Source organism: Orycteropus afer, unplaced genomic scaffold (assembly GCF_000298275.1).
Source record: "Orycteropus afer afer isolate SDZICR_OR568_19922 unplaced genomic scaffold, OryAfe1.0 scaffold00271, whole genome shotgun sequence".
In the NCBI taxonomy this organism is placed as follows: domain Eukaryota; kingdom Metazoa; phylum Chordata; class Mammalia; order Tubulidentata; family Orycteropodidae; genus Orycteropus; species Orycteropus afer.
Genome location: NW_006921858.1, coordinates 217,835 through 239,141, shown reverse-complemented (window position 1 = coordinate 239,141; position 21,307 = coordinate 217,835). Strand labels below are relative to the sequence as shown.

The following is a 21,307-nucleotide window of genomic DNA, read 5'->3' as shown; positions in this document are numbered from 1 at the left end:
GCAGGATCGGGCAGTGTTTCGTTCTGCTGTGCGTGGGGTCGCTATGAGTCGGAAACGACTCGACGGCACTTAACAACAACAACAACAACAATAAATTCAAGCACAAAGATACACAGTCATCCATAACATAACATCCCTTCAGGCAACATCCAGTTGCATATACATTTGTGGTCCCACCTCCTGTGAAGCCTATTATATTGAAAATTTAGGGTATTTGCACTGGGCAAATATGCTGTAAAAGACCTCTTTAAAGTGTTAGTTAGCAAGTCACCTGGAAGACTAAAGTGCACCTAATAAGCAAAGATATCACCTGGAAGACCAATCTTCAGTTGCCTCATATGCATGTGAAAGGTGGACAACGAATAAGGAAGACTGAAGAAGAGTTGATGCCTTTGAATTAAGATGTTGGTGAAGAATACTGTAAATACCATAGACTGCCAGAAGAACAAACAAATCTGTTCTAGAATTGTAGACTGACTGCTCCTTAGAAGTGAGAATGGCCACTTTGCTTAAGAATAACAAACGGGAGCTACTTTGTGACATGCATCAAAACATTATTATTACTATATTTTTATGTGTGATAAGGAGCTCTGGTAGCACAGTGCCTAAGGTATCTGACTGCTAACCAGAAGTTTGGTGGTTGAAACCCACCAGCCACTCCGCGGAAGCAAGACTGGCAATCTATTTCCATAAAGATCTACTGCCTCAGAAACCCAATGGGGATTGCTGTGTGTTGGAATTGACTCGTCAGCAGTGGGTTTCATTTTTATTTTGTGGGATAATAATGTGTCAACTTGGCTGGGCCTGTTTTTGAGTGGTTGGGCAGCTGGATGTAGTTATTCCCCATGATGAGACTGGTAATCAACTCCATAGTGGAGTCTACTGAAGCAGCACAGAAGCTGTCTTACAGATGTGGTGTCCTTCCAGTATATAAGGAGAAGCTTTGAGAAAGGTCTCACAGCTTTTTGGCACACTTGGACCCTGCATGTAGCTAAGTCTTCATTCAACTACCTGCCATGCCCTGCTGATCTTGGGACTTTTTCTGGACTTGAACTTATGGCCTGCTGTGTTGTTTGATAATCGTGGGACTGTACATTTTTACTTGTAAACCTTGGGTTTGCTAGCCTCAGCAGCCATCAGCTGCCTAAGTTAAGAAAAGCCTCCAGCTTCAGTGACCAGAAACAAGAGGCAGAGCTGAAGTACAAGGTCAAAGGGCTTTCACCCAGCCCCTAGAGTTTAGCACTTTGCAACTGAGATGTCTAGCCTTCTAAACTGTAAGAAAATAAATCCCTGTTTGTTAAAGCCACCCATTTGTGGTATTTTCTGGTAGAGTGGCACTAGAGAACCAAAGCATGTTAAATATGTTTTAGTGTTATCTGGAATTATTTCATGTTTTTTATGCACAGAAAAGTATACTGTTTACTAAGAAACATTTGACTGATGTTACATATGAACTGTACCTGTTTTGATTTATCTACAAATTCGACTTAGACAAATTTAGGAATGGAACTAGTTCATAATCTGGGGACTATTTGTATATAATATGGTGTTCACACAATGTCCAAATTATGATGTCCTGTTTTACAGCCTGTGCCATGGACCTTAAACAATGTATGACAGTGTAGAAGAAAGGGTAAAAACTTAATTTCCCTTCTTCTTACTAGTTTGATGTACTTAACAGACTTTTATTTTGTGCATTTATACATTTTTAAGAATATATTGCATCTGTTAATTTTTGTTGACTGGAAAATCTGTAGTTAAATTTTAACCTATTATTTGGATATATTCTCAATACTGTATTACAGAAATATTATTTTCAAAGCTTTTCAAATGCTTAAAATAATTTCTTAAACTAAAATGAGAAAAAATATCAGTATATTTTCTGTTTTTAAAAAGTGTGCTTACTTCTTAATCTCCGTGTTCACTTGCAATCTGATAACATTTTATTGCTACCCAAGGACTATTAATTGTACTTCTGCCCTTCCACTAATCCTACCCCCTTGCACTTTTGTCACTACTTCTAAATGACTTATTATTAATATCTTTTGTAGTTTACAGAACAGTAAAATTTGTGCTCTGTATTGTTTGAAGGCTTCCCCAGGGAGTTATCCTGGCAAATGTGGAAATTTGGAACATTTTCTGTGTTGCAGGATCCCCACTCTGCCTTTACGCTCTTCGTACTATGAGAGAAATTAGTTGAAGACTTTGAATGTGGATTTCAGTATGATGCTCAGTTTATTATAAACACACAGTAGTGTTAATGATGGGAGGTATTAAACTGCTATACTGGGGGGCTTAGCCCCAAAGGGAGACTACATGTAACTGCTTCACATATATTGTGGAATGATCTATACCTTCCTGCTTCCTGGATTTAAGCAGATGAAGTTTTTAGATGCCAAACTGTTGTTAAAAGTTTTATCCATGATCCTTCTTTTTCCTGTATCTTCTTGTTAGTTGCCATTGAGTTGGCTCCAGTTTATGTTGCCCTCTTGTACAACAGAATAAAACATTGACTGATCTTCTACTATCGTCATGATAATTCGTATGCTTGAGTTCATTGTTGTGGACACTGTATTTTGAGTGTCTTCCAATCTAGGGAACTCATTTTCTAGCACAATAGTGGGCAATATTCTGTTTTAATCCATAGGATTTTTTTTTTTTTCCTTTTTTTTTTTTTTTTTTTAGGTTTTGGGTGAAGATTTACAGAGTAAATTCACTTTTCATACAGCAGTTCACATATACTTTGTCTCATGTCATTGACCAAAATTTACAATGCAGCAGCTCCCCTCCCACTTCCTCCCCATAGTTACCTCCTCCCAGTGTCCATCCCTTCATACTCTTCTGCACCCTGAGCTATCTCCCTGTGCATAAGCAGCCCTTCCTTCTCCCATGATTGTTCTCTCCAGGGCGTGTGTCTACTTGAGGTAAATGTTTAACTCACATGCCTGTACTTTGTTTGGCTGGAAACCACAGTTGTGGGTTCAATTCCGGACCTGAAGGGCAGCTAGGGGCCATAGTCTCAGTGGTTACACCAGGTTCCATTGGACCAGCAAACCTGGTCCCCACCTTCTTTTTTTTTTTTTGTCTCCAAATGATTTTGAGTTTTGTACCACATTGTTCTCCCTCTTTATGCAGGATCTCCTACATCCCTTCCAAGTGGATGGCAGTGGTAGCTGGGCACCATCTAGTTCTTCTGGTCTCATAGTTGTATAGGTTGCAGATCGGATGGTGTACCAGTCGCTAGGACTGATTGTTTCCATTAATTTCGGTTTTCTTCTTTCTTCTTGACGAGGAGAGACCCGTTGTTGCATCTAGATGGCAGCTTCCTAGCTTTTAAGGTCCCAGTCGCTACTCGCCAAAGTAGTAGGTGGAACAATGTTTTGTATAGTATGTTATGCCAATTGAGTTTGATGTCCCCTGCAACTATGGTCCCAAGCCCGCAGGATCAACTACTCGGTCCCTCTGGGTAGCTGGCTGTGACCAAGTAATGACCCTAACCTTGCCCCTTGTCAGCTCTACTATACACCTGGGAATTCTGATCATTCACATGAACTTATAGGCCCATTGTCTGCCAACCCTGTATATGCTCTTGGATACACTCTCCATTTAGACATACCTAATTGTTTAGCTTGTTCACCCATCTATCCGTCCCTATACCCATGTTTGCTTTCACTGACAACTCAGTATTGTATATGCAAAGGGGTTCATATTTGTTGTTTGTACTGCCTATGTAACTCTCTCTGTCTTTCTCATCCTCAATGCTGCCATATTGGTCACTCACATTTGGTACATTGCCCTTCTCTTCACCCAAATCAATATTTATCTCTATCTATCTAACAGTATTCCCTCCCCTTCCCTCCCACCCCTGGTAACCAACAAAGAAAATGTCCTCCAATAGATAAACCTTTCCTTAACTTTTACAATAACGGACTAATACAATATTTGTCCTTTTGTGACTGACTTATTTCGCTCAGCATAATGTCCTCCAAGTTCATCCACGTTATGCGGTGTTTTGCAGATTCTACATTATTCTTTAGCGTTGCATAGTTAATCCATAGGATTTTTAATGGCTAATTTTCAAAAGTAGATCGCCAGACCTTCCTTCCTAACCTATCTTAGTCTGGAAGCTCTGCCGAAATCTGTCCACCATGGGTGACTCTGCTGGTATTTGAAATACTAGTGGCATAGCTTTCAGCATCGTAGCAATATACAAGCCACCACAGTATGATAAACTGACAAGTGGGTGGTGGTCAAACATAGTAATTTCCTATAATTTAAGAAAACTTCAATTGGATTGAAAGTAGAAGCTCATTTTATGTTATCTGTAAATATGAATTTGCTACTAAGTACTAACTGGAAAATATATTGGAGGGACTAATACTTACTAACCCAATTGATGTGTTAAATGACTTATTCTGTATAAGTAGAAATTTTCTGGTGCTGGGGAGAAAGATAAGGGGCCACTTAAATGGCCTGATAATTTTAAGGGATAATAAGTTGGAGGCAGGAAAAGAGAGATCTGATCCTGATACTGGTTGTCTTAACTTTAAGCAAACCACTTAAGTCTATTTGAGTTTTGATTTCTTCATAAGTAAAATGGGATATAGCTGTGCTGCTTATTCATGTGATCAAATGATTGAGTGAGATAATAAATGTTAATGTTCCTTGGAAGACAGAATGTTGTACAAATATATGATGGTATCATTCAGTGGAAAGTTAATATGAATGGAGGATTAACTTGGTTCCATTGCCCTATCTTCCATATTTGTGTGTTCTACCCTGTTTATTGGAGTTATTGTTAATTTTAAAAAAAAATCTAAGCAAATGGAGATATTTATATTCTCTCCTCTCTTTTGAGGTGAATGGTAGCTAATTGTAGAGACTTTTCTCTTTTCTTCACTTAAATATACATCCTGGAAATTATTCTGGAGATCTTCCTCATTCCTTCTTATAACTGCATGGTAATTCTTGGTGTGGATGTACCATAGTATACTGAACAACCAGTTGAATATTGAATTATTGATGAAGTATTGATCAATGTCTGGGTTGTTTCTAGTCTTTTGCTATTATAAATAGTGTTATGCACATGTCATTTCATATTTTTGCCTTTGTGTTTTCAGAGTAGATTCATAGAAATGAGATTGCTTCGTCAGAGGATGAACACATATAATTTTGTTAAATTCCTCTCTCTAATGAATGTGCCATTTTCTTCATTCATTACTTCTTAATTGTCATAACTCTTTCATGTGAAGGTGTGTTAATGTTAATCATTCCAAAAGTAAAACCAGTCTTTAAATCCTTTCTTTGTTTTGGATGTGGTATCAGTGTTTTATTTTAAATTGCTCTAATATTTGTTAAACTTTGCTAATCACCTGTTTCAAGACATATATTTAAACTTTAGACTCCAGATAAATAGATCACAATTAAATATGCAAAATTATCTACTTCTGGTTGTTAATCAGTACCTTGCACTATGTAAGACATGTAATCTGAAGTTTAAGCTTTAATCTTTGATTCCATTGTGCTCTAATGAGAACATGGTGGGCTTACTGGAGGCTGGCACCAACACCTCTGCCGAGGAACTGTCTCTGAAGGACTTTTTATGTCCTTCAGTGCACACAGTGGGATTTAACAAGGTGGTCAAGAGCCTGGGCTTTGTAGTCAGACAGATCTGGTTTTGTGTCCCTATTCTGTCCTTCACTAGTTATCCCATAAAGTTAGAGTGTTAATAGATCATATTTGTAGATCCATTGTTAGAATGAAATGAGACAAGCATGTGAAATAGTTTAACCTGATACCTACCATACACTTAGTGATATGTACTCTGTAATTTTTTTTTATTATTATTATTTTAAACAAATACAGTTGGGCTGAAGACTCAGTCTGCTCTCACTAATCTTCTGGAAACATAGCTGTATGGAAGAATTATAATATATCCCCAGCCATCCCAAGGACCTGGGCCTTTCCGCACCTACTTCTATTCCTTTTCATCTTTTTAAATGAAGGACTTTGAAGAGATCTTAGTCTTCTCTACTACCCTACACCATAATTCTTAAACTTTAGGGGTTCAGAGACCCTGTGAAAATCTGATGAAACTTGTGGATTTGTTTCCAAGCAAATTTGCATATACACAGTATTTTGTGTATAATTTCAGAGAGCTCAGGGACTTGAGATAGAATACCTACTTTTGAGCCTTCCTTAGATTTTGGTTGGGTAAAATCTAGATTAGGTAAAGCTTTCTGTATGTGAGATACAATACTAAATTCTTAGGATACCTGGTTATAGGCTTTCAGAACCTAGCAAGCATTTATTTCTTCAAAGAAACCCAAGAATCTTTAAAAAACAAACAAAACACAATGAACACATTTTCCCTTCTGCAGTAGAAGGAAATCCTTCTGTACATAAAATGTTTTAGGATTCTGTGTTATACAAATAAAATTGAGTTTCTTTGATGTGTGTCAGATTAATGCAAGAATGTCTGATGATTCCTGCTAATTGGGAAGAAGGAACAGACCACTTACCCCTGCTCACTGGAAAAGATACAGCAAATCTGGCACAGAAATATCTGATAGGACCTCATAATGAGTTACCAATGCTGTTCTGTCCCTTTCTTGCTGAGGGACACAGAAGAATCAACAGACAGTCCATCTTAGAAGGACCAGGGCCAGCTTCCAGAGCACCCACCTTCCTTTCATTGGGGCACAATATAATATGTACTTGACTGAAAATTGCTGTATCACAGCCTAAATAGTAACAGGTAAATTGATTGTATTCACAGATGGTGTATCAGTTATTTACTGGGGTTAAGGTATAAATGAACACACTTGCCACTTCATAATATTTAGGAGAAATGAAAGATCTGAAAACAGGTAAAAGGAAGATTTAACTGCAGAAAACTCATCTTGCTGTAATTTTATCAAAGAACATTTGACATTTGGGAGATTTCTTTAAGAAGTAGAATAGCAATTTAAGTTTTCTAGAATGTTATCATGGACCTCCTTTGCTGATCTCATCAACATCATACATTCTTTCAAAACTCTAAGTTGAAATGGTACTAAGGCTTATCTGCATGTGGATAATTGTTGCTAATTTTAATACTACATTGCGATTTTACACTTCAGATAACATTTTACATAGAAGTAGGGCCCAAAGAACTTATAGTAATTTTAGTAATATTCTAAATGAAAAATTGAAAAAGATAAGCAAAGTACATAGAAAGATTCAGGGGTAGTATTATTAAGCTTCATGTTGAACATTTCAATTTTGAGCATCATCTCTTTAGAATGTATCTCTAAAGAAACATTAATTCTTTCCTACAAAGTATAGTGAACATGCTGGGTAAAAGGAGAAAGATTGAGCACACAAAACAGTTGAGGAGCATTGACAGAGTGATGATGTAACAAAAGCAGATTTATAAAGACAATATAATAGTTAAGCTACCGTGGATTTAAGGAGTGATTGGATTTGGATGGTGTCATATTTGGACAGTTGTCTAGAACTGAGATGAGCTGATTCTTAAGGAAGAATTGGCAGAGGAGGCAGTAGGTAAAATCAGAAGTAAACAGAATGAATTTCTATATAAAGGGGCCACAATTTTGGTTGAATTAAAGGAGTGTGATAAAAATTATATTTATGAGTTGTGAACCAGAGAAAATGTGATATGAGGTAGATCTTTGAAGATCAGGCTGAGGAAGTTGAACTATTTGAGAAACAAATAGGATTTTATGGTCTTGAGTAAGGTAAACTGAAATGAGATTACTGTGTTCTAGAATAATGGTTCTGGTGGCTAAATTTAGTATACTTGGGAAGCCAGGCAAGGGAGGCCTACTGAGGGAGGCAGGTGTAGAAACACATCACAAGAAATGGCAAGTCAATTCAAGTGTTTAAATAGAAGCATGCAAAGATGTTAACTTGGGCTCTGGTGTTTACTCTAAAATTATAAAAGAAGGAACAATCTGTGGTGAAATAGTTCTGGGTGTCCCCAAACAGAAGGTGCTCTATATTTACTTTCTGTGGCCACCAGCATTTGCTTAGATTCAGAAGAATGGGAAAGACAGAAGGGGAGAGAACTTCCTAATAAATTTCTGCCTTGGGACCACTGTTTAATATTTGCTTTCATGCTTAGTATGCTAATGCTTTTAATATCTGCTTTAATGCTAGTGTGCCAACCAACTACATCACATTCCTGAGCTATCTTTTAGAGTATTGAAATTCTTTACTATATTGTAAAATAATAGCAGAATACAAATTACAGATGAATTACACATACTTAATTTTGGTACCAGTCTAGCTAGTTTTTTGTAAGCCCTCCAACTCTCCCCTACCTCGTCCCCACATTTCCTCCTGTTCTTTGAGGGAAAAGTCCTGCTTTTTATTGTACAACTCAGTTGCAACTCAGGTCAAAATAAGTGTATAGTAGTGGAGGAGTTTCTGGGTGGGGTAAACAGTTAACATACTTGACTGCTAACTGAGATTAGGTTGGAAATTCAAATCTACCCAGAGGCAACTTGGAAGAAAGGCCTTGTAATCTGTTTCTGAAAAATCAGCCATTGAGAACCCTGTAGAGTATAGGCAACTGCTTTTGCTTTATACTGATAGAAATATATCTTCTGGATTTAAGCAAATATCTCTAGTAATTCTTTCTCCTAATCTTTAGCTTTTATTTATTTATTTTTTAATTGTTCCCAACTGCTAAGTCTTTGTCTTAATTCTGGAATGTTGTTATGCCTTTGATTTTGTTCCAGAATAGGTTCAAGCTAACTTAATTTAAAAACACCTTTTTTTTTTTTCAGTTCACTTAAGCCCACTGTCATTCATAGTTCAAGCAGACTAGACACTTAACGTCCTATAGTGTAAAGGAGTAAGTCATGTGGACAGTAGAGAACAGATAGTAACATGACCAGTTACTGCTTTCTCTGCTCTTTACCTGTGTTCTCAAGATGAAAGATAATCAGTCTCAGAGGGTTCTTTTTTTGGAATTGATGTGATGGTAATGACCTCTTTTGGACCAAGACTGGCTGCTGCTGACCTTCCATTTTCAGTTTGTTTTTATGGGTTAAGCATGAGAGGTTGGGTTAGTTCTCAAAGAATCATCTTCTTGGGGACTCAGCAATCTGATAATATTCTTTGTCTCAGCTCCTCTCATCCATTTCTTCAGAACTGTCTTCTCACTAATCTATTTCCCCAAGGCTAGTCCATCAGGACTGGTAGGGGAGGGAGGAGGGCTTATCATTCATCAGCTCAAATGCTTTATGCTGCTTAGGAACATAAGTTCTAGAAATCAGAACATTTTTCTGACTATATCTTAATGCTCAGTACAACATGGTCTATTTTCCATTGTTCATTTTAGACCAAAAGTATGATTTATGAACATTAATACAACCTTCTTCTTTTGAGAGATGAGGAAGTACGTCATTTTTCAGAGGAAAATATATATGACCAAAAGCAGCTTTAATTTCCTCTGTAAGGATGTTTTAGTTTAGCTCCAACAGCAAAGAAAGTATTTTTTTTTCACCTTTTTTCTAAAATAGGTTTCTACCTCTACAAACACTTCTTTTCTTCAATATACAGGCCTAATCCATGGAAAACGAAAATTATAGTACACATTTGGGAGAATGTGAGAGAGAGCATGGAGAGGATTCAAGTATGGAAAAAGCATCTGCACGCTGTTTTGGGCAATAAGTGAAAAGCAAAAGGGAAAAGTCCATTTTTGGAGGCTTTGAGACTACATTTCTAGAATACTATGATAGCAATAGTAATGATAGAATGGGAAAATGATTCCTTTACAAAGCGAGGTCTCAATTTTTAGTACAGTGTTTCAGATAGCAGTGACTTTTGCTCTGGACATTGAGGATATAGAAAAGGTTCTGGAGGTATTTGTTGGCATTAGACTTTTCAGACTCAGAGCATTCTTAAAAGGTAGGCACTTTAATTTCCCTCCTCAGAGATCCATTTTCCACAGCTTTAGAGCAGATTGTTTTAAAGAAGCATTATATAAACATAGGGCGGACAATAAGAATACTGATTAGTCTCCTTGACATTTTGTTTACAATTGTCAGGAGTCAGAAAGTCATGTGTGTGTATATTTTTCTCTTAGGTTCATTTTCCAGACACTGAAAGAGCAGAGTGGCTAAATAAGGTAAGATTAGAACATGCTAAATACCACTTATCTATGGGAATTAAAGGATGAGATAGCAGCTTTCCATATTTGAGAATTTGAACGTTGGCAACATTTGAAATTGTTTAGAATTTAGTAGGTTGTTTTCTGTTCCCTAAAAAAATAGTCATAACTAATATATTATTTCCCTTTTCTAAAGAGTGAGATCTATGTCTATGAAAACTATGAGATAATTGATAATTCACTCATTTATCTTTGGCCTGGAGTCTTCTTTCCTAACTGGCTGGTGTTCAGATCTATTTTGTAATAATCAAAACTGAAATTTTGAAAACATTATTATGAAGAGGGAAATAACTCTAAGAAATCTAGTAAAAAGGAATTAGTCATTTTTTTTAAAAAAATGTTTTTACATCAGCATACTTTGACCTAGATATCTTTTATCTCTTTATTTTCTGTATCCTTAGAGCTATATAATAAAAATTAATGCACATGATGATCATCTTGCAACACTGGAAGTTAGTCATTGAATAAAATTAATTAATGCTTATTAAGATCTATATAGTTTGGAAAAGTTTTCAGCAATAACTTGAAACCACAAGGATTTTCTGATTTTTGGCAGTCATTAAATGTGCTGATATGCTTAAGTAGAAAATTAAGCCAGAATAACTAATTCTTGCAATATTTTTGTTAATTAATAGTTTTTTGTGGAATAAGTTTATTGTTGGTTTTCTATAACAAAAATTTCCCTCACCCCCTTTATTTTTCAAAACTAACTCTGGTAAACTATAGGAACATAATGTTTCATGGTTACTTAAGTATATAATAGGTTAAAACTGTCTTGTTTAACATGTCTTCTTTCTCTTTCCAGACTGTAAAACACATGTGGCCTTTTATTTGCCAATTTATAGAGAAGTTGTTTCGAGAAACAATAGAACCAGCTGTGCGTGGAGCAAACACCCACCTTAGTACCTTTAGCTTCACAAAGGTTGACTTGGGTCAGCAGGTCAGTTTCTTCTTAAGTATCCTTACCTTCACACACAGTTGGATTGCTGTGAAAATTTTAAAAAGAAAATTAGGCAACTTAAAATTTTTTTCTAGAGAAAATTGGCACTAAAAAAGGGTTTGACTAGTATGTCTTTTCGATTCCCTTCCAGGATCTGTCATTCAACTTGTAATGCCTTTTCTTTCATCTCTGTCAGGAAAAGGCCTCCTGTTGCCCCCATTCTTCCACTGTTTTTTTTGGGGGGGGATCAATTTCAGCCTTCATAGGTTAGTTCCTGTTAGTTCCAGCATGTCATTCTACCTCATACTCATTATTCTGTCAAAATTGCTTTTGTACAGGTTTTTAGCTTTCTGTCCTGTTAGAAAGGGAGTTTAATATATGAATTCACACTAAAGATTAAGTAATTGACAATGAGCTAAATGTATTTACTCTTCCTAAAATGTTTCAAAACAAAACTGAAGACTCTGTACTTGGATTGTAAACATCTGCATTAATTATATAGGTGAAGTACAGTTTTTGGGGAAAAAAGATTTTATTATTGGAATCATGTAAAAAGGAAAGCTGCTAGTTCCTAATACTACTTCTAATGACAGCCTCAATACTACATTTAAATTAATTGATCATGGCAAGTTTTCTTTTTAATTTTTTGTAAGTGTTTAAAATAATTAGCAACAGTTCAAGTTAACATTTTTTATATGCCTAATAAAACCTCAGAATTGTATAGTACTTTTAAATACACACACACACAAAGTTCTCCATAACACACAATAATCACCCTATAGTATGGTTTAGACATTCTTTATTTCAGTCTATTAGGACTTTGACAACTGCACCCATGTAACATGAGACCGGGTGGTTTTGTTGGTGTTATTATTTGTTCCTATAATCCTGAACATGGCCTGATCTGTGTCTGTGTCCCAAGTGCTCGTTCACACTCCACACCACTCGGGTTTTATCGTCATCTTCCATCAAAGCTGATTTTCTATGGGCAGAGAATCCTGTGTCACATCGGCAATTATTCATCATCCAGTGTCAAAAATGCAGGCTCATCAAATATACTCATCTGTTTTTGTGCTGGCTATTTCTTCTCTTAGCATTAAAGGATCCAAGTTTGTTAAATGCCGTAGTGTGGTTATCATTTATTCAAATGCCATTTACAGATTGCCTCTGCAAAGAGCCTGAACAAGATGCCTGTATGTTTCTTTTAATATTTACTTTTACCTTCTCTAACTTGATAACAACAGACAGGAACAAACACAATTACAAGTTAAAATGCTATATTAATATAAAGCAGAAGTTCGTAAACTTTTTATGTAAAGGACCAGATATTAAATATTTTAGACTTTGAAAGCCATATAAATCTATGTCACAGGTACCCCTCTTCCTTTCCTCCTTTTGCTTTTGCAGTCTTTGAAAAACCATTCTTAGCTCAAGGACTGTATGTCAACCTTACAAAACATCCCAAGAGCCAAAAGTAGTCAGCAAGCAATAGTTTCTCATTCCCTAATGTAAGTTATTATCATATTGTGAAGATTTAAAATTCTAATCCTAGCTGGATTTATCTTTAGGAAGAATTTAATTATGTTCATGTTCTAGTACAGGTATTTTAAATTTGGTACCAACCAACAAGAAGATCTTCTACCAAGAAGATCATTAGAAAATATTAAATATATTAGGAGTAATGGTAGCTTTGGCCTTGATCTCTGTTATACTGGCATCTTTCAAGTGGCCTGTAAAAGCTGTCTTTCTAATAAATGAAAGGAACAGAACTACATGGATAGTGCTATGTAAGGCACTGCATTAGCGCTTAATGTATTGGACATATTCCAGAAGGCAGTTAAATTTTATTGCCTTTTAGATCTTTGTCCTTCAATTAGAAAATCCTTTATTCATTTGAAGTGGGGTTGCCCTCCTTGTTTCTGTTAAATTAAGATGTCAATTAAGTGGAGGAAGGGGAATATGTTATAGAATGCAAACATTTGAAATAAAGATTCTGAATAATATATAGGTCCATTTTCATTTAGCAATGCAATGAGTTGATTCTGTTTTTTAGTGATATACCATTCTGTACATGTCTTCTTGGCAGTATCTTTTTTTCAGTTCCTATTTTCCCTTTTGCTAGCTTCTCTGTTGCAGCCTTTATAAGTCTTAGCTAGTATCATAATGAAACGTCTCAGGAATTTAGGGTAATAGGAAACGTATGTTGTTATGTGCCGTCGAGTCAGACCCAACTCATAATGACCCCTCCTTGGGTTTCCAAGGCGTTATCACTATGGAAGTAGATTGCCCAGCCTTCCTTCCAAGGAGTGGCTGGTGGGTTTGAACCGCCAGCCTTCTGGTTAGCAGTCAAGTGCCTTAGGCACTATGCTACCAGAGCTCCTTAGGAAATGTATAGACTCTCAAAGATTAAGAGTTAATTCTACAGCTAGTTCAGAGTTAAGATTTTATGACATTTAAACTTGTTAAAATAAGCCCTAAGCCTCTGCAGGTAAAGTATTTCTTCATCTTGATTATTTAATATTCAAATGTGATATCAACAACTTTCTTAAAAGGGATCTCAAGTTGATAAATAGAAAAAGTTTTGAAGTGAAGTTATACACAGGCCCTTGAGATTTAACATTTATTTTAACCTGACTTTGCTTTTTCTACGGAGTCATTTTATTCTAAGTCATATATTAAATCCACTGCTGTGAAGTCAATTCTGACTCATACAAACCCTAGAGGACAGGGTAAAACTGTTCCATAGGATTTCTAAGGCTGTAAATCATTTGTGGAAGCAGACAATACATCTTTCTCCTGTGGGGTGGCTGGTGGGTTCAAACCCTAAACTTTTGGTTAGTAACCCAGTGCTTTAACCACTGTATCACCAGGGCTCCCATATCATGTATTAGGTATCGAAATTATAACTACAGCTAGTATTTTCGATTAGCTCGAAAGTCCCATATTTGTGCAAAACTTAAGAAATTTATAAGACACAAAGAAAAAAAAGGAAGTTATATTTCAAATAGTGTAGGAAGGATGAAGTAGAAGAAACCAATACACTTATACTAAAGAGAGAATGGAGGTAAGATGCACTATACCTTTTGTGCATCTCTCTATTGTTACTGTGCTGGTCACACACTTTTATTAAAAAAGATGGCAAAAAAATATATATCATTACATATATTAGCATAATAATAAGATCTAATGTATATTTAATACTATATAGCAGGAATTGCATTAAGTTCTTTGCATTCATTATGTCATTTAATTTTACGATAACCTCATGAACTACATACTAGTATTATCTGCATTTTCAGATGAGAAAATAATGGTTAATTAACTTGCTGAAAGTCAAACAGCTAATACGCTGTGACACTGTGAAAACAGAACTTGAATTTCCATAGTCTGATACTGTTCTGGTTACCTAGTGCTGCTCTAACAAGAAATATACCACAAATGGGATGGCCCTAACAACAGGAGTTTATTCTTACAATTTGGAGGCTTTAAGTCCAAGTTCAAAGTGCCAGGCTCTAGGGGCTGGGTGAAAGCCCCTCAACCTTGGGGTCCAGCTCTGCTTCCTGCTCCAGTCCACTGGAGCTAGAGGCATTTCTTCACTCAGACAGCTGCAGCCTGCTGAGGCTGAGAAGCCCCAAGGTTGACAAGTAAAAAGGCACAGTCCCGATGTTATCAAACCACAGGGCAGGCCATTAACTTAAGTCAATTGTAAATCGCAAAGCAAGGTCGGCAGAGCATAACAGGCTGCCAAGCAACGACAAGGCTACATGCAGGGTCCAAGCATGTCAAAGGCACGCTCAAAAGCTTTTTGACCATACTCAAAGCTTCTCTTTATATACAGGAAGCGGACCACATCCCAAAGCAACTACTCAGCTGCTTGTAGTAGATCCCACCATGGAGTTGATTGCCGGTCTCATCATGGGGAATACTACCACCAGCTGCCCAGCCACTCAGCCAGGCCCAGCCAAGTTGACACAGAAACTTAACCACCACAGATACTAAATAAAACCTGTCCTCTTACTCTATGCTATATTACAAGGTTTGATTTTTTTTTATTCCTCCCTGCATTTTAAAATAATCTATTTCTGGTTTCAGCCCCTCAGGATCAATGGTGTTAAGGTATATACTGAAAATGTAGACAAAAGGCAAATTATTTTGGACCTTCAAATTAGGTAAGTTTTTATTTGTGTTATGGTTAATAATATATGATGTTACTTAGCTATTCCCATGAAATTCAGCCAAATTCACTACCATCATGTAGTGTGTTCATTGTATATCCCACATTCCCATAAAGTGGCAGATATAATGAACACACATCGTACTTACTATTTAGTAGAATTTGATTAAATTCTTGTCAGAGGCCCAAATGTTATTTACCTTTACGTCTCAGTTCCTAATAATGTAGATAATAAATGAAATTTAAAATAGGATCTGATGGTATACCTGGCAGAATAAAGGCTAATTTCTTTTGTTTTTGTCCCCATTTTAAATTTGTACTTATTCACGGCTTACTGAAGGAGCCCTGGTTGCACAGTGGTTAAGTGCTCGGCTAGTAAGATGTTCAAAACCACCCAGCAGCTCTGTGGGAGAAAAGACCTGGTGATCTGCTCCCATAAAGATTATAGCCTAGGAAACTATGGGGTGATTCTACTCTGTCTTGTAGGATCACTATGAGCCAGAATCGACTTGATAGCACACAACAACAACATAGCTTACTGTATTTTGTGTGAGGTCTAATAATACAACTGTGTATATAGTGATTGCTGAAGTACTGTTAACTGGCTGACAATTGTGTGATTCTTATCACTCAAAGTGTTATTCATTTCTTTTATAATCTTGTACTAAGATCATTTTATTTTAATGTAATCTTTAAGTTTCTAAAGTAGTAGTAAATGTTTAGAGTTGGTACCTTTTTTTCTCTTAGAAAGGAGCATAGACTGTATTTAATCTCATATGGAAAAAATCTACATTTTTAAAAATATTTGGTATTGGTACCAATGTTATTGTCATAAACAGAATAGAGGAAGTCCCATTTATGTCTTAAGTTAGACTGTAACCTGGAAGGACCTTCCACTAGGCTGTGCATAAACTTCATGAAAATTCAGTTTTCTCTTGTTCAGTGCTTTATCCCAAGCACCTAGTAATTACTCCATACATATTTATTAAATAAATATTTGAATGAATCAGTTAATAGATGTCATTTTGAAAATGCCATCTGGCTTTAATGGATTCTAGCAGTCATAGCTACATAAGTAAATTATCTGCTCAGATATTTACATATGTAAAAAACTCTGCATTCTGCTTTTTGCGTGTTTCCAACAAAAACCTTAACTAAATTATTGGTAATAGAGAAAACCAAAAAAGATCAAACTCAGTGCTGTCGAGTTGGATCTGCCTCATAGCAACCCCTCCTTGGGTTTCCAAGGCAGTATCACTAGGGAAGTAGATTGCCCAGTCTTCCTTCCAGGAAGTAACTGGTGGGTTTGAACCGCCAGCCTTTTTGTTAGCAGTTAAATGCCTTAGGCACTACACCACTAGAGCTTACATTGGTAATAGAGAGGGAAGGAATCATTGAAAGATACCGGGAAGTAGAACAATCAAGTCATAAAGTGAGTAAGAGGAAAGTTTTAAGATAACTTTGTAATGGATTATTGGTGAATTATTATTGAATGATTATTGGTGAATCTACCAGATAGACACAGAGTAAATAAATCCTCAGTGAGAAGATTTATACAGGAATTGCTTTTAACATTGTGACAATAAACACTGGAGACTTTATTCCAGAAAACTTTTTTTTAATTGTGATTTGGGTACAAATTTAAAGAGCAGATTTGTTTTGCTCTCAATAGTTTATACACATTTTATTTCACAGCACCTATTAAAATCCCAACGATAAAGAGCTCTCCTACCTGTGACTTTCCCTTCCAAGTGTCCTTCTTATATATGTGTTACTGTCTGTTCAGCTTTCCCCCCTATGGAAATGCTGCCCTTCTGATCTCTCATGGTTGATTGATTTAGGGGATCCATCTCCCTACGGTAGAGGAGTGCATCTCCCTGGGGTAGGCTCTGCTCAAAGGCCTTTCTACTGTTTGGCTAAGAGCTAATCCCTGGAAGTGAGTCCAGTTTCAGGCCTGAAGAATAGATAAGCCAGGGCCATAGTTTCACCAGTCTCTAGCTGACTAGTAATTCTGGTCATTTTTGTGTTTTTAAATTTTATTCTACATTTTTCATCTCACTTATCTAGGATCTATAATTTTGATCCCTTTCTGAGTAGTTGTCTTTGGTTGCTGGGCACCATCTAGTTCTTGTCTCAGGGTTGTGAAGGCTGTGGTTCCTGTGATCCATTATTAGTCCCTGGGACTACTTGTTTCCATATGACTTGATTTTCTTCACTCTTCTTTACTCCAGACAAGGGGAGACCAATAGTTGCATCCCAGATGGCCACTCAAAAGCTTTTAAGACCCTAGTCACTATTTACCAATGTAGGACCTAGAACAAGATTTTTGTGTACTATATTCTACCAATTGACCTTGATGTCCCCCAAAGCCATAGTCCTGAGTCCACAGGCCTGGTGACTCACTCCCTCAAGATGCTTGGTTGTCATAAAGAAGCTACTCCAACCTTGTCCTCTGTTAGTTCTGTAATGTATGTGGATTTTTTTTTTTTTTAAAGCCACCCACTTGTGGTCATTTTGTTCCAGCAGGATTAGGAAAGTAAGACATAATGTCAATCAGGATAGTTTATTGGAATTTTAATTTGTGGTTTGTTTTTTTTTTAATTGTGATTTGGGTGAAAGTTTACAGAGCAAATTCACTTTCCGTACAGCAGTTCACATACACTTTGTCTCATGACATTGACTACAGTTTACCCCAATGCCATAGCTCCACTCCCACTTCCTCCCGATAGTTACCTCTTCCCTGTGTCCATCCCTCCATGCACTCCTGCCACTTGAACTGTCTCCCTGTGCATAAACATTCCTTCTTTCTACCGTGATTGTTCTCTCCAAGGAGTGTATCTACCCTAGGTAAATGTTCAACTCATATGCCTGTCTTTTGTTTGGCTGGAAGCCATGGGTGTGGGTTCAATTCCAGACCTGAAGGGCAGTTAGGGGTATAGTCTCAGTAGTTCTACCAGGCTCTATCAGACCAGTAAACCTGGTCACTTTTTTTTTTTCCCCCCAAATGATTTTGAGTTTTGTTCCACATTGTTCTCCCTCTCTATCCAGGATCTCCTACATAGATCCCCCTCCTAGTGATTGACAGTGGTAGCCAGGCACCATCTAGTTCTTCGGTCTCATAGTCATATGGGCTGTGGATCGCATGGTATACTAGTCGCTAGGACTAATTATTTCCATGAATCTTTGGTTGTCTTCATTCTTCTTTGCTCTGGACAAGGAGAGACCCGTCATTGCATCTAGATGGCTGCTTGCAAGCTTTTAAGATCCCAGTCGCTCCTCGCCAAAGTAGGAGGTGTAACAGTGTTCTGTGTGGTATGTTACGCCAGTTGAGCTTGATGTCTCCTGTGACTATGGTCCCAAGCCCTGTGTGTGGATATTTTTGTAGCACAAATACACATGTAGAAATATCATCAGCCAAATCTATCTGTGGTCATGGGTATATTTCTGTTCACCTACCCACACCTGATCTTCTCACCTGTCTATGCATCCACCCGTAGACTAGTGATTATTTTTACTGATAATGCAGTGCTTTATATGTAATAGTATTTGCCTCTGTTGTCTATACCTTTTGTGCATCTCTCTATTGTTACTGTGCTGGTCACACTTTATTATATTGCCTTTCCCTTTACCCAAATCAACACATGACTCTTAACTAGTCAGAAATTTTCCCTCATCTTCCCTCCTATCCTTGATAACCACAACGTAAATTTCCTTCCCCATGTAAGCCTTTCCTTGACTTTTCATAATAATGGATGCATATAGTAATTTGTCCTTTGATTGACTTATTTCACTCAGCATAATGTCCTCCAAGTCCATCCACGTTATGAAGTGCTTCACAGATTCTTCATTATTCCATTGTGTGAATGTGCCATAGTTTGGTTATCCATTCATCTGTTGATGGGCACTTGGGTTATTTTCATCTCTTTGCTGTAGTGAATAATGCTGTGATGAACATGGGTATTCATGTATCGATTAGAGTCTTATGTCTCACCTCTTTAGAATATATTCCTACTAGTGGAGTTGCTGGATCAAATGGTTTCTGTTTTCACCTTTTTAAGGAAATACCATACCATTTTCCACAGCAGCTGTACCATTTTACAGTCCCAGCAATGTATAAGAGTTCCAATCTTTCTACACCCTTGCCAGCATTTGTTATTTTCTGCCTTGTTGAACTTTGCCATTATTGCTGGAGTGAGATGATATCTCATTGTTGTTTTGATTTGCTTCTCTCTGATGGCTAATGGAGAGCTCTAGTGGCATAGTGCCTAAGGCATTTTATTGCTCACCAGAAGGCTGCAAGTTCAAACCCACCAGCCACTCCTCAGAACGAAGACTGGGCAATCTACTTCCATAGAGATAACTGTCTTGGAAACCCAAGAAGGGGTCGCTGTGAGTGGGAACGGACTTGATGGCAGTGAGTTTCGTTTAATGGCTAATGATCGTGAGCATTTCTTCATGTGTTTGCTGGCTGCCCAGACAGTGTTTGTTTGTGTCTTTTGCCCATTTTTGAATTGGATTGTTTGTCTTTTTGATGTTGAGGTGTTGAAGTTTTTTATAAATTTTAGAGATAAGTCCCTTGTTGGATACATCATAGCCAAAATTTTTTCCCCATCTATAGGTTTTATTTTTTTTCTTATGGAGAAGTTTTTCGAAGCACATAAGATTTTAATTTTTGAAAGGTCCCAGTCATCTAGTTTCTGTTCTGCTGTTTGTGCATTTTGGATTATGCTTGATAGTCTATGCCATAAATCAGGGCTTCAGGTTTGCCCCTATTTTATCTTTGTTGGACTTTATGGTTTGGGGTTTTGTATTTAGCTCTTTGATCCATCTTGGGTTCATTTTGTGTATGGTGTGAGGTATGGATCTTGTTTCATTTTTCTGCAAGTGAATATCCAATTTAGCCAGCACCATTTGTTAAAGAGACTACTTCTCCCCCATTTAATGAATTTCAGCCCTTTGTCAAAGAGCAGCTGTCCATAGATGGATGGATCTATGTCTTTATTTTCAGTTCTGTTCTACTGGTCTATTTGTTGTTGTACCAACACCACACTGTTTTGAGTACTGTGTCTGTACAATAAGTTTTGAGATTGGGAAGTATGAAACCTCCTACTTTGTTTTTCTTCTTCAGTAATGTTTTGCTTATCTGAGGTCCCTTTTCATTCCATATAAAATTAATGATTGGTTTTTCCATGTCCTTAAAGAATGTTGATGGAATCTGGATTGGGATTGCATTGAATGAATAGATTGCTTTGGTGGAATGGTAGTATTAACATTTTCATAATGTTCAGTCTTCCTATCCATGAACATAGCATATTCTTCCATTTATGTAGGCCTCTTGTAGTTTCTTATAGTAGTGTTTTGTAGTTTTCTTTGTATGGGTTTTTTGTTTCCCTGGTAAGATTTATTTCACAATATTTTATTTTTTGGTAGCTATTGTAAATGGTCTTGTTTTCCTTTTCAGAGATCTCTTTGTTGGTATAGAGGATTCCAACTGATTTTTATATGTTGATCTTGTATCCTGCCACTTTGCTGAATATTTCTATTAGTTCCAATAGTTTTCTTTTTGAGTCTCTCAGATTTTGTATGTGTGGGATCATGTCATCTGCAAATAGAGATAGCTTTACTTCTTCTTTGCCAATTTGGATGCCTTTTATTTCTGTTTCTTGCATTATTGCCCTAGGTAGGACTTCCAATACAGTGGTAAATAGAAGTGATGATAGAAGGCATCCTTCTCTGATTCCCATTTGCAAGGGAAATGCTTTGAGTCTTTCTCCATTTCAAATAATGTTGCCTATTGTTTTTCCATATAAGTCCTTTATTATATTGAGAAATTTCCCATCTAGTACTATTTTACTGAGAATTTTTATCAGGAATGGGTGTTAGATTTTATCAAATGCCTTTTCTGCATTAATTGATATGATCATGTGGTCTTTTTCCTTTGTTTTATTTATGTGATGGATTACTGTGGTGGTTATGTTTGTGTGTCAACTTGGCTAGGCCTGGTTGAGTGGCT

General features: G+C 36.8%; 1 protein-coding gene across 1 annotated transcript in view; it reads left to right on the top strand.

The window, feature by feature from the left end:
- ESYT2 (extended synaptotagmin 2) overlaps positions 1-21,307 on the top strand; it is a 167,546-nt gene that overhangs the window by 61,771 nt on the left and 84,468 nt on the right. Inside the window, exons 2-4 of the mRNA XM_042782246.1 lie at positions 10,097-10,138; positions 10,986-11,120; positions 15,213-15,289. Coding sequence (XP_042638180.1) covers positions 10,097-10,138; positions 10,986-11,120; positions 15,213-15,289 — 254 coding nt within the window. The remainder of the gene's footprint in view (positions 1-10,096; positions 10,139-10,985; positions 11,121-15,212; positions 15,290-21,307) is intronic.